Source organism: Megalobrama amblycephala, linkage group LG12, assembly GCF_018812025.1.
Source record: "Megalobrama amblycephala isolate DHTTF-2021 linkage group LG12, ASM1881202v1, whole genome shotgun sequence".
Lineage (NCBI taxonomy): Eukaryota > Metazoa > Chordata > Actinopteri > Cypriniformes > Xenocyprididae > Megalobrama > Megalobrama amblycephala.
The window spans coordinates 9744844-9759349 of NC_063055.1; the positions used below are offsets into that span (position 1 = coordinate 9744844).

General features: G+C 38.5%; 1 protein-coding gene across 1 annotated transcript in view; it reads right to left on the reverse strand.

The window, feature by feature from the left end:
- Positions 1 to 3163: 3163 nt before the first annotated feature.
- The window catches only part of qsox1 (quiescin Q6 sulfhydryl oxidase 1), a 29305-nt gene continuing 17962 nt past the window's right edge, over positions 3164 to 14506 (reverse strand). The window contains exons 11-12 of the mRNA XM_048209308.1: positions 11805 to 11981; positions 3164 to 4891 (exon numbers count right to left, since the gene is read on the reverse strand). Coding sequence (XP_048065265.1) covers positions 4017 to 4891; positions 11805 to 11981 — 1052 coding nt within the window. The 3' untranslated portion in view covers positions 3164 to 4016. The remainder of the gene's footprint in view (positions 4892 to 11804; positions 11982 to 14506) is intronic.

A 14506-nucleotide genomic window follows, 5' to 3' on the forward strand; every position in this document is an offset into this window, starting at 1 on the left:
TTTTTTTTTAGTTTATATACTTGCTTTCATATGGCATTGAACAATAATATAGTATATCTGAACGGACTGTATCTTTTCTGTTCCAGCAGCAAGGTGTCCCTGTGTGCAAAGCAAGGTTCATAAAGAAATGATTTACTGACCGAAACTTGACTGACCTTCACAAAGACCAGAGCTGAAGCCCTTGGGGATGAATTGGAACGATGAATGTGAGTCAGACCCCATCACCTAACATCACTGCCTGACCTTACTGATGTTACACTGTCTGAATGGGACCAAATACCTGCATCCATGTTCCAAATCCATCACAAGAGAACAGAAGCTGTTACAGCAGTCAAGAAAAGACCAAATTACTATTAATGCATATGGCTTTGAAAATAAATGTCCACATTTCTTTGATTATGTAGTATGTAGGGAACTTGCTCTTGTTACAAAATAAACACCAGCAAAACAAAAGGAGATACTAAGAACCGTTAAAAAATAATTTAACCTTAAAAGCCTAGACAATACAATGTAATCTCTCTCTCTCTTTTTATCATTAAACCTTTCAACCAGATTTGGGGGGCTTACATCAAAAATCTCATCACATGGATTCAGTATAAAGATAGAATTCAGATTTATGCTTTATGTACATCCTTTGTAAATTTGTGTGTATATATATATATATATGTATATATGTATATATATATACATATATATATATATATATAAAGTACCATATGTGCAACTAGTAACTAATGGCTTGTGGTTTAGCATGTCCTGCCATCTCTCACCTGTCAGCAGTCCATCCGTCCATTCTGATTGACCGCATTAAAGCTAAGAATGAGGGCTGCATCTCAAAATATGTATTATGGACAAGGGGTAGTAAAATGAGATTAATCTGACCTGTTTGGCTCCTGCTTTAGGGCTAAATGTAACATTCAAGGGTCAGAGTATAAATGAGCTACAATAACGAAACCATATATTAACCCTTTTCCTCTCTTCACAGAATTAATTCACTCTCAGCGTGCATACACACTCACACACCCTGTGTACGCCTATGGCAGAAGCTTTATTGTATTATTAAAATCAGAGTGGTATGACAGCAGGGGTATCAAACCTGTCCAGCATTTTAATACCAGTATGCGATAGACCATAAACACGCAAAGTACATGTTGGAGGGCCTCAGCAATAAAACCCAGCATTGTCTAATTTATGGAACACAACACCAGCAACACAAGGTGATGTTTTACCCTTGCTTTCTGCTGCTTTTGGTTGGGGGCTGGGGAGGTATCTTTTGTTCCATTGTTCCCATAGCACACAAACAGGTCCCTCACTTAAGTCTGGCAGGAACAGGAAGCTCATTATGATGTGTCTTCACAGTTATACAGTCTGATTTGTACATCGAGACACCATAGCAAGATTAGATAGAAAGTCCATGACTGTAGTGTGTACTATTCACCAACATGCTGGCAAATTTGTTGGGATGTATAAAGATCAGCCAGTTCTGGCAATTAAAACAGTTAGCTATTGTTTAATATACTCTAAAAACAACAACAAAACAAATAAACAAACAAATACATTTAATGTGTGTGATGCTGATGTCGTGAAGCCGGCGTTCTGATGTAGAACCCGGAAGTGCTGCACTGTGTTTACTACGTCAACAGCGTAGGAGACTTCATGGAAGAGAAGAAATTGTTGAATAAAGTCTTTATTTTTGCACACAAAACATTCACGTCGCTTAATAACATTAAGGTTGAACCACTGTAGTCACATGGACTATTTTAACGATGTCTTTACTACCTTTCTGGGCCTTAAAATTGGTTATGACGTTGCTGTGTATAGGGAGGTCAGAAGCTCTCAGATTTCATCAAAAATATCTTAATTTGTGTTCCGAAAGATGAACGAAGGTCTTACGGGTTTGGAACGACATGAAGGTGAGTAATTAATGACAGAAATTTAATTTTTGGGTGAACTAGCCCTTAAAATGGACTCACAGAGATGGATCATTTTTTTGTGTTTATCTGAAAAAGAAAAGTCACATACATCGGAGAAGGCATGATTTTGGGGTTAACTAACCCTCTAAACACAAAAAGAAGATATTTTAAAGAATGTTGGTAATCAGGCAGTTGACGGTAACCATTGACTTCCATAGTAGGAAAAAAATACTATAGATGTCAATGGCTACTGTCAACTGCCCGATTACCAACATTCTTTAAAATACCTTCTTTTGTGTTCGACAGAAGATAGAAACTCATACAGGTTTGGAACAACATGAGGGTGAGTAAATGATGGAAAAATGTTCATTTTTGTGTGAACAATCATTTTAAAGATTTTTTGGGGAACTATAAAACTTAAAAAAATATTATGTTTCTGATCATCTGATCTACACTCTTTGTCCTTTGCTAGGAGCCTTGAACTTCTGAGGTTTTCTTTCTAGCATACATTTCAATCGCTCAACACCATCAACCCAAAGATTCATGTAGTACATCTAGTAAAGAAAAAAAAAAAAAAAACACGGGACAAGCAAAGAGAGATGTGGGACAAAAGGGCGGCGCTTGGATTTCCACGAAAACCCTAAAGCTCAAGATCAAGCGACGGTGCCCTTCAGATGAGCCTGTAATCTGGAACACTTCAAACCCTTGTCTTTCAGTGTTCCTCTTCAGATCCTCTCTCCCTGGGGTCACCACCCCCTCCCGGGCACAGCCAACTTCCAAGTGTGTGAGGGAAGAGGCCTTGAAAGCCGATTGCGTTTTAATAAAGTTTATTATCGGGTGGGGGCTAATCCCCGTGGTAATCTCCCGCAGACCCAAAGGAAAGCAGGATTACTCACTTGCTATAATCCCAATGAAATTGTTAGGATTTAGCTAGCAAAACAGACCAGATGGCAACAGGCTAGTTCTTCCACCCGTGGGTCTGCTCACCCCTTCCCCGACCACTCCTCACCCCCAGACACACTTAAACGCAACACATGATCTATTCATCGAGATAAACACACATGGCGCTGAGGACACCGATAGGGTGAATGATGCTCATGTGTCACAAACTAATCTAAAGTTTAAAAAAAAATTCTGAAAATGTCTTAGAAACAGTTGTCAACATGGCTTTAAATAAAGTCAAGTATCTAATGCCATGGCAGAAAAAAACAACAAAAAACAACTGAAGTTTTAAAAACGATACAAAACCATTTTAGAAAAAATAATTTTAATCAGATTTTACCCAGCAAAGCACTTCATTTTAAAATATGTATAGTTCTTGCTTACCTAACAGGCACAAACCATAATGTCTGTGATTCTGATTGTTTCGGGTACTTCTGTAGAGTTGCTTTGCAACACACATTCATCTCTTAAAATATATATGTGAAAAAGAAAATCTAAAAATATCATTATTTGATCAGGAACGCACGGTAAATGAACAGGCACTGGGATTAAACAAAATTTTTAAAATGTTTAAACATACATACAGATGTAGCTCTACTGCTGAGGGGTGAATTTTCATTATAACCACAAGATGCATTTAGAGAGAATTAATTATTTTACTGAAGTAAAAGTGGGCATGTTAAAAATGCTAAGTTTTTGTGATAAAATATTTCTTAAAATGTAAATTTTACGTTTAAGAATATTATACAAAATGGTTGGTGCTTTTAAAAACTATGTGTGCTGCAGATTTCTTTGAGTGGTCATATAAAAATTATTTTTTGTAGGACAAAGAGACATTAATTACAATAAAAAAAAAAAAAAAAAAATGTTCGCCATCAGATGCTTTTAAGAATGCAACTCACAGATAGATAAAAAAAAAAGTAAAAAAAAAAAAAAGAAAAAGAAAATTATATTAAAAAAGAACAGACCACAAGCAGCCCTTCAAGTGCAGGGTCTGTAAAATGAGACTTAATTATCATCAAATCAAAAACAGTTCTTTGTAATCCCTCAATTTCTGTGCATTGTTACTTAGGCGCTGAAGCTGTCAGTTTCTGTAGTAGTCACAGATTGTGAGATTTGGTAATTCCTGCTAAAAGTAGAAGTTTACACTGGAGCGACGCTCTAGGGCAGAGAGACTTTAGCACGTCGCAGCTTTATCCTCAGTTTAAAATACAGGTACATGGCGAGCAGACACATGGTGGAGAGGAGGTACAGCAGTACGCACAGGCTCACGTCCAGCCTGGAGAATCCCACGCTGAGCAGGGACATCCAGCGCTTGCTTTGGGGTCTGGGGTACGGCGCTATCCCGAGGTTCTCTTCCTGGCTTCCCAGGTCTCGCTTCACCCTCCAGCCTCCCTCGAACTGGAGGTCTTCCGCATCCTCCTTCTTTTGTAGACTCCTCCGTCGCACTACGCCAGACATGGCTGCGGCTCGGAGGGCTTTGGCTTTATAGTGTTGGTTTACAAAGGAATCCAGGTCTACTATGTCCTCCTGGCGCTCCTGTAGTTTCAATCCCACAATTCTTGGCTTGTGTTGGGATTGCGGCCGCTGTGGCTTCTCCCACGGTGCCTGGTTATCTGTTGCGTCTGCTCCAGTCTCCCCCATTCCCTCCAACTCCGCAGGGTACGGCTCACCAGCCTGCTCCTCCAGTGCTGGTTCTTCCTCTTCCTCCTCCTCCTGCTCCTGCTCCTCTTCTTGAGGCTCTTCGGCAGGGTGGCTGTCGAGAACCTCTCGAGCTCTCCGTTCCATCCCACGGCCGGCTTCTTTCTCCATCCGAGCGGCCGTAAGTCGGTTCCTCTGATGGATGAGAGCCTGGGTCTCGTCCTGCAGGTAGTCCGTCAGAATGCGAGCTGAAGAAAAGTAGTTTTGTAGGAAGATCTGCACCTCCTCCTGGTTCCACTGGTGATCACCGGTCCTCTTTACACCATGACAGCTAGGACACAACTCCGGAGACGGCCACTGAATCTTAGGGAAATGTGGATCCTCACTGAGTTCTCCTGTGTGAGATAAGTAAAATAGCCATCATAAATGGAGTTTTATTTTATAAACAGTCAGAGGAGCAGTTTCATAAATCAAATCAACCATGAATCAAAGAAGTTTTGACATCACAACTTTCACTTTTCACACCTGAAATTGTTAATCCAAAGTAATTCTTGCTTGTCTATCTGTGGAAATGTTAAAGTATACAGTATTGTCTTTTTCAAGAACACGGCTGAGTCAAACGAAGCCTATTTGAACAAGAAATCACATACACACATTATAATATATATTATATATATATATATATATATATATATATATATATATATATATATATATATATATATATATATATATATATATATATATATATATATATATATATATATATATATATATATATATATATATATATATATATATATATATATATATATATATATATATATATATAAAAAAAAAATTTAAAAACAATTTATACATCACTGTAGTATTTGTTGTACAACCTTTATCCTGGTTAAAACAAAAAAGACTATTTTGTTTCTAATACACACACAAAAAAAAAAAAAAAAAAAAAAAAAAAAAAAAAAACTAAGTAATAAAAACCAAATGAGAACAATTATTGAGAATGATGGGAATATATAAATAATAAAAAAAATGTCTGCATGTATTAAAGCAATGAGAATTTGAGGGGGAAACGTGCTTAATTGTTATGAAAATAATGTTCACATGGCAAAAGCCTAAAAAGCTTCATTTATACATAATATTTATATTAAATCAATTATATATTTATATTTAAATGTGATCTGGACCTGTTTTCATGCGAATGACCTGCTAATCCCCATGTAGAAGTGTCAAACATTGTTCAACCCAAGGTTAAAACTGGCTTTAACCCAGATTAAAAACATGAATTATTGAACTTAGGGTTAAGTTAAGTGGTAAAAGCTCGAATGAGATCAATTATGTTAGTTGACAGCTTAACATACCTGGAGAAGAACACTTCATTTCCCAGAATGTTCTAATTTACCTAATGCATTACATGATCATTAAAGTGTTAGTTCACCCAAAAATGAAAATTCAGTCATTAATTACTTGCCCTCATGTCGTTCCACACCCGTAAGACCTTCGTTCATCTTCGGAACACAAATTAAGATATTTTTGAGAAATCTGATGGCTCAGTGAGGCCTGCATTGCCAGCAAGACAATTAACAATTTCAATGCCCAGAAAGCTACCAAAACATATTTAAAACCGTTCATGTGACTACAGTTGTTCAACCTTAATGTTATGAAGCGATGAGAATACTTTTTGTGCACCAAAAAAACAAAATAACTTTATTCAACAATATCTAGTGATGGGTGATTTCAAAACACTGCTTCATGAAGCTTCAAAGCTTCACAAATCTTTTGTTTCGAATCAGTAGTTCGGAGCGTGTATCAAACTGCCAAAGTCACGTGAACCATTGAAATTTCGAAAAGTTTCAAAACACTTATGACATAAAGCCTTGTTTACTGAAATCACATGACTTTGGCAGTTTGATACACGCTCTGATCCACTGATTTGAAAAAAGATTCATAAAGCTTCGAAGCTTCTTGAAGCAGTGTCACTAGATATTGTTGAATAAAGTCGTTATTTTGTTTTTTGGCGCACAAAAAGTATTCTTGTCTCTTCATAACATTAAGGTTGAACCACTGTAGTCACATGAACTGTTTTAAATATCTTTAGTAGCTTTCTGGGCATTTGAAAGTGTTAATTATCTTGCTGTCAATGGAGGCCTCACTGAGCCATCGGATTTTATCAAAAATATCTTAATTTGCGTTCCAAGATGAACGAAAATCTTACGGGTGTGGAACGACATGAGGGTGAGTAATTAATGACAGAATTTTCATTTTTGGGTGAACTAACCCTTTAATTTCAAATGTTGATGTCAATATTTAGTTCTATAAAAGTATCTGAAAGCAATATTTTGTGGATTAAAATGTTTTAATTAGGTCAGAACAATTTCATTCTGTATATCAGAAAATAACTGGGTATAATTAATCAAAATGGAGCAAAACCAGGTGAAAAAAAAAGGTTGAGTAACTGTTGAATTTCTCTCGCAATTCCTCAGAATTTTGCCCAACCTTGAGGTGCTGTGAGAACCGAGTGTGTGTATGCATGTGTGTGTGTGTGTGTGTGACGGGGCTAAAGACATGATCAATAGACCTGTGGGCTCTCCCAGAGGGAGGATCGTGAAGATAATAGATGAGGTTGGGGTGAACAACACACCCCTCCCCATCCACATGCACACGCACCAGCCTCTTCTCTTCACACCCCCTATGAACATGCCACCATCTCCAAATTGAATATGAAAGCCAGCACCTCTGGGCTGCAGCTCTCCCTCTAATGAATTACTATTTTTTCCCTTCAGATGTTTTCCTTTCCTCCCTCCCCCCAAAAGCCACCCCAGATGGAGGCATCCGCTAATAAATTGCTTGTGGCGGATGTCAGGGGGTGGCCGGGACACTACAAGAGGTGGCAGCAGCGGTTAGTTTACATCCCTCCCCCATCTCTTACGTAGATTAATCTGATGTATATATGCATGTGTGGACGTACTCTGCATACCGCACTTTACATAAGAGATACATCAATTTTACTATGCGTCTACAGGAACCCAGGGGTCTTTATGCCTCGCTCTGTGACAGCACTCATATCTGGCTGTGATGTGATGCAATGCCTATGAAGATCTTACTTTTAATCATAGAGCCCTTCAGCACAGAGGTGACTTCAGATGTAGCACTGTTAACATTGATACAAAAGCTGGCTGGGGCGGTGCATTAATATTCATGCGTGTGAATAGAGAAGGAGCTGTCACGCAGGACAGTTCCGGTAAGCGCGAGTGAATGCGAGTGCCGATGGGTGGGCAGGGTGTTTGGAGGTCTGAACAAACAGATGCAAAACAAACATATAGGCTAATCCTCTTCTTGGGATTTTCAAAAGAACCAGAGAAAGTGGGGAATTGGGGAGTCGTGGAGGAAGAGAGAGGAAACAAGTAGTATGTTTGGAATGGCATACTACCATACTATTCCAACTAATTTTGTAGCATGCAAAAATTGCAGTGAAATAGCATATGCCACAATGGAATATACCTGACTTGATCTGGCACCACGATTTTTATATTACTGCTGTACATACTCAGTGAAATCAGTATTAACCCTAAATATCAATCTTGTGATCAAAAACACTTTTCACTTGAGCCAGTAAGCAACCACCAAAGAACAACCTAGCAACGACATAGCAACACATTAAAAACCCTCTGAACACATTAACAACAGCATAACAGCATAATGCCCTAACAACCACCCAGAACTCCCTAGAAAGTAGCAACTACATAGCAACTAATTAAAAACCTCCCACAACACCTTCACAACCACATAGCAACAGCCTAGAAACCACTCAGAACACCATAGAAAGTAAAGTAGCAAATATATAGCATTAGCAACTCATTAAACCCTCTCCGAACACCTTAGCAACGCCCTAGCAACCACCCAGAACACATTAGCAAGTAACAACTATATAACACCCTAGCAACCACTCAAAACACTAACAACTATACAGCATTAACAGCTCATTAAAAACCTCTCAGAACACCTTAGCAACCACATAGCAACTCATTAAAACCCTCTCAGAACATCTTAGCAACCACATAGCAATGCCCTAGCAACACCAGAACACCTTAGAAAGTAGCAACTATAATAGCAACTCACTAAAAACCTCTCGGAACACCTTAGCAACCATACAGCAATGCCCAAGCAACCGCTCAGAACACCTAAGCAAGTAGCAACCACATAGCAACTCATTAAAACCACTCTGAACACCCTAGAAAGTAGCAACTATATAGCATTAGCAACTCATTAAAAACCTCTCTGAACACCTTAGCAACCACCCAAAACACCCTAGCAAGTAGGAACCATATAGCAACTCTTTAAAAACCTTTCAGAAAACAAAAAAACAAAACAAAATAAACATTGGTTTCTGAGTTAACAACTGGACAGCACTTGCTGAGTTAAAGGTGCCCTAGAACCAGTTTTTACAAGATGTAATATAAGTCTAAGGTGTCCCCTGAATGTGTCTGTGAAGTTTCAGCTCAAAATACCCCATAGATTTTTAATTCATTTTTTTAACTGCCTATTTTGGGGCATTATTAACTATGCACCGATTCAGCGCGCAGCCCCTTTAAATCACATGCTCCCTGCCCCCCTGAGCTATCGACTATAATACAGTGCATTTACAGCAAGTTCACAGCTAATATAACCCTCAAATGGATCTTTACAAGATGTTCGTCATGCATACTGCATGCATGCGTCGGATCATGTGAGTATAGTATTTGGATGTTTACATTTGATTCTGAATGAGTTTGAGGCTATGCTCCGTGGCTAAAGCTAACATTACACACTGTTGGAGAGATTTATAAAGAATGAAGTTGTGTTTGTGCATTATACAGACTGCAAGTGTTTAAAAATGAAAATAGCGACGGCTCTTGTCTCTGTGAATACAGTAATAAACGATGGTAACTTTAACCACATTTAACAGTACATTAGCAACATGCTAACGAAACATTTAGAAAGACAATTCACAAATATCACTAAAAATATCATGTTATCATGGATAAACGTCAGTTATTAGCGCTCCATCTGCCATTTTTCGCTATTGTTCTTGCTTGCTTACCTAGTCTGATGATTCAGCTGTGCACAGATCCAGACGTTAATACTGGCTGCCCTTGTGTAATGCCTTGAACATGGGCTGGCATATGCAAATATTGGGGTCATACATATTAATGATCCCGACTGTTACATAACAGTCGGTGTTATGTTGAGATTCGTCTGTTTTTCGGAGGTCTTTTAAACAAATGAGATTTACATAAGGAGAAAGCAATGGAGTTTGAAACTCAATGTATGTCTTTTCCATGTACTGAACTCTTGTTATTCAACTATGCCGAGGTAAATTCAATTTTTGATTCTAGGGCACCTTTAAGCAATATAGTGAGATAATATGTTGCATGCTGTATATTATTTCTCATACTATTTAAACAAATTGCAAGCAGTATCCTTCACAGTATACAGTAAGCAAGGATAGAAGAGGGAGAGCAAATAAAGAAGCTCCCCAATCAGTTTCACAAAGCGAAACTTATTTGCCTTCCTTCTGTGGATGTCTCCCCCCTCGACAAGTGGCAGCAGCGGTGGGCTGAGGCGCATTGCTTGGGCCTTTATGCCAGTTAAATTAATTGTGCAGCAGTGATACTAATAGGCCACTATTCATGCCTGGTTAGCCGTGTGTGTTTGTGTGCGAGGTGGGAGGGAACTACTAAAGAGGCTCACGATCAGGAGGAGGAAAAGGAGGGTCCCTCTTGGGGACTGAGAGGAATAAAGGGTGTCGAAGGGTGGGAGGCGAAGGCAGAGGAGGAGGAGGGGAGAGTGCCACCCACCTCACACACACTCTGTGTAAGCCACTTGGGCCAGAGATTACAAAGCAGAGGAAGGCTTGATGCTGCCGGCGTGGCGTGTGCCACCTGCTGTCCCGGGTGTCTGGGGAATAGAGGGCCGCGTGCCCCAGGCAGGAGACACTGTTGCTGTATCAATTGTCAAGCGGTGGGAACGACTCTCCCGGGACACAAGAGACAGTGAGACCTAATCAGCAGAAGTGACAGGGGACCCAGAAGAGCCATAGGGGGACACACATGGGGGACTTTTGTCCAATTATTCATGACTTCATGGCTGGTAAAACTGAACAGACGCTAAAGAGGCAGGAGACATCAAAAGAGGACAAACAAATGAATTAAGCAAGTGTGAAGAGAGGCAACTAACCCCCTTTATAGCCCTTATGGACAACAGTCATGCAGGCTGACAAGTTGTCAGAGAGATAACTAAGATTTTTATTTATGAAATGTCAACTATGTAGCCATTCACTTTTAATAGTGAATTCTTATTAAAACTGTAAGGTAACAAACAATGTTTTTAATCAGAACAATAAACGAGTATAACTTCAAAATAAAATAAATTTGAGTTTTGATTTTAAATTTAGATTTTTAGATTTAAATTTCATTTAGCAGAACCTTTTTAAATCCAAAACGACTTATAAAACAAAATAAAATAAAAAAATAAAAAAATGAAAAGCACCACTGTAGTTGTAAAACAGGAAATTATATGGGGAGCAACAGAAGGTGTGAGAAATAGAAAAAGGGATGGATGTAAGTGGAGGGAGAGAGAAAAAGAGAGATAGACAGATAGAAGAGAAGAGGACAGCTGGTGTCTGCCCAGAGGATCGTCGAATTAAAGGGATTTAAAGGGAAGAAGCTGCACTGGTGCTCTGGAGAGGGAAAAATCCACCCCAAAATTCCTGGTGTGCTCTCTTCTTTTCTCTTGCTCTATACTATGGTCAGGAGTGACAGGACTGAATAATATCCTAGGTTAAAAATTATTTTGACACACTAAAAAAAAAACCATACCAAGTGCCATAATATTGTACTGAAATCTAGTACATATAAACCTGTCCAAAAAAAAAAAAAAAAAAAAAAAAAAAAAAAAAAAAAAAAAACCCAAAACAAAAAGGCTTATTAGGTTTTAAATTATCAAATGATAGCTGACAGATGAAGACAAAGTGTTGTGACACTCTCTGGTCACATGAACATGTCCATAGTTAATTTTGATGAACGACACCTATGGTTACTCTGCTAGGATGCCTGTGTGAACTGAATTCATACATCCACCAGTTGGTTAAATGTAATTGAAAATTGTTTTTAATGCAGTGAATTAAATTAAAATGTGTATTTCTAATTTTAAGTGGAAATAAATTCAAAAACGCTGTCAAAATACATTTTGGGGCCACTATATGCATCTTAAGTGTTAGTCATTTATGTTCAACACTTAACATTTGTTTACACTGAAAATACTGACCTGCCAGGCGGTTGTTGACCTGGTTGTGGTGAATCCACAGCCAGAGGACAGCGGAAGACAGCGAGGTCACATGATCCATGCTCTCCTGGGCCATACTCTCAAAGTGAGTTGCACAGGGCCTGCATCCGAAAAAACTGCTGACATAGCCTCTCATCGCCTGCAACACTTCCTGAGGGTCTGAGATCAAGAGACAGAAAGAAGAAAAGAGGAAACAGACAAAAAAAGATCGTAAAAGAGGAAGTTAAAAGAAGCACTTGCAACTTTGGGTGCATGAAGCATATAAAATATCATAATACATTATAATATCATATTTATTCATTTATAACAACAAGAATAATATTGCTAACAAGGCATAATTTCTCAATGATGGCTTCATAAAAATATACTACATAATTTCTCATTTAAAAAAAATAAGTATTTGAGTCTCTCCTGTAAAATAGTTAGTTATTGGTTAGTAATGCATGACAACTTCAGTAATCTATCCAAAAATGTAGACACCTGTTAATTCAGACACACAATAGGCCACTAACTAACCAATCTCCGGACCCCAGATTAACCTACACTAATTCTCTCAAACACAACACATTCTGAGGACAAGTCGCTGCAGGTACCAGGACTGAGACGGGTCAGTTCTCACCTCAAATGCTCTCTAAGTTAGTTTAGTGTTGTGTTTAGTGCACTTCTTTCTTTCTGTGTTTAGCTGGTGGACATAATCCAGAGCATTGCCAGTGGACAGATGGACACCCCGTCCCTGGCCTTCCATCTGCAGGTTACATGACCCCCCTCCAACCGCTCGCACAAACACAAACACGCATCCACACGCAGATGCCCCCTCCGCTCTTCTTCCGCCCACTGTAAGCTGCTGGATTAAGTGTGAGTGGAGAAGCTGTGTTCACTGGGTCTTATATTAACCCTTCAGATTCCAATAATCTAAACAAATCCCTCTCTTCTACCTACACACAATTAGTTTCCAGCAGCAAAATAAGGCCCAAGAATAACACTGGCACACTGGTTTCCTGGAATGTGACACTCTGGTGTGTATTTGTATGGGATGAAGATGGACTTTAACAAAACGCACCATAAACATGCTTGAGGAAAACACAGACGGCCACACACAGCCTAATACAGATGCATGTCAGCCTTCATTACACAATAGCTAGAGCTCATCTGTCTCCAAAGGGCCTTGAGGGTTGTGACACAGGGCAGCTCTCGAGGTCAACAACAGGCCAAGATGGGCCACATAATTCAGTCCCAGATTCATTAGACCACTTACAGTGTTTCATTTACATAAGCCTGAAACATGAAAGGTCCGTAGCAGAAACCGCACAAAAAGATTAGAGATCAACAAAGCAGCCTGTGCGAGACACTTCCTGACTGATGTTTCATTGATTTGTTCTTTTTAGCATATTGCATTTCTGAAAGATGCCTAAAATCATGAAAAAGTCCACATGAAATCTAAATTGACCCTTGTTACTTTTTTAATAGATTTACATTTGTGCATTTGGCAGATGCTTTTATTCAAAGCAACTTGCATTGGGCTGTAATATTGGCACCCTTGGTAAAAATGAGCAAATCTGACTGTGAAAATTTGTTTTTGCCATTTCTTCTCCAAGTCTTTCATTCAAAATATTCACAAAAATGTAACCTTGAATTAAAGTTAAACTTTACACAAAATATAAATGAAATAAATATGGATTCCTCAAATTCTAATGAGTAAAATTTTAACTAACAAGTATATTCCCATGGTATGTTTTTAGGTTCACCTTAGTGATCAGGAACACTTAAGTGATAAGTCATGACTTTCTGTTTCACTGGGCTCTAAATATGAAGTGACACACAGGCCAAATTCCTATAATCATCCATCACTATGGGAAAGACTTGAGCATACAGTAATGAGGTGTGACAAAAGGTTGTTGAGCTGCACAAGTCATGAAATGGCTACACAATATTAGTTTAATTGTTGGAATACCCATTTCCACTATCTGGGCAATAATTAAGAAGTTAGTTAAAGGGTTAGTTCACCTAAAAATGAACGTGTCTTTAATTACTCACCCTCATGTCTTTCCAAACCCGTAAGACCTTCGTTCATCTTCAGAACACAAATTAAGATATTTTTGATGAAATCCAGAGGGTTTTTTATGCCCCATAGAAGGAAACGTAATGACCACATTCAAGGTCCAGAAAAGTAGTAAAGACATCGTTAAAATAGTCAATGTGACTGCAGTGGTTCAACCTTAATGTTATGAAGCGACGAGAATACTTTTTGTGCGCAAAAACAAAATAAAGACTTTATTCAATAATTTCTTCTCTACCCTGTCAGTCTCCTTCGCTGTTTATGTTGTATAGACTGTGCAGTGCTTCCAGGTTCTACTTCAGAACGCATTATTGGGGTGCCAATAATTGTGGAAAACATATATTTCAGGAAAAAAAAATTTTTCTTTCAACTATTTGACTTTAATGAAAGGTTACATTTTTTGAATATTTTGAATGAAAGGCTAAGAGGAGAAATTGAAAAAACAAATGTTCAGTCAGTTTTGCTCATATTTAACAGGGGTGCCAATATTTGAGGAGCCCACTGTACATTGCATTTATGGTATACATTTGATCAGTTTGATCATGCATTCCATGGGAATCAAATCCATGACCTCAGCTTGCTACTGTTTGAGCTACAGGAAAACTGCCTTTGATCTTATTGTAAACAT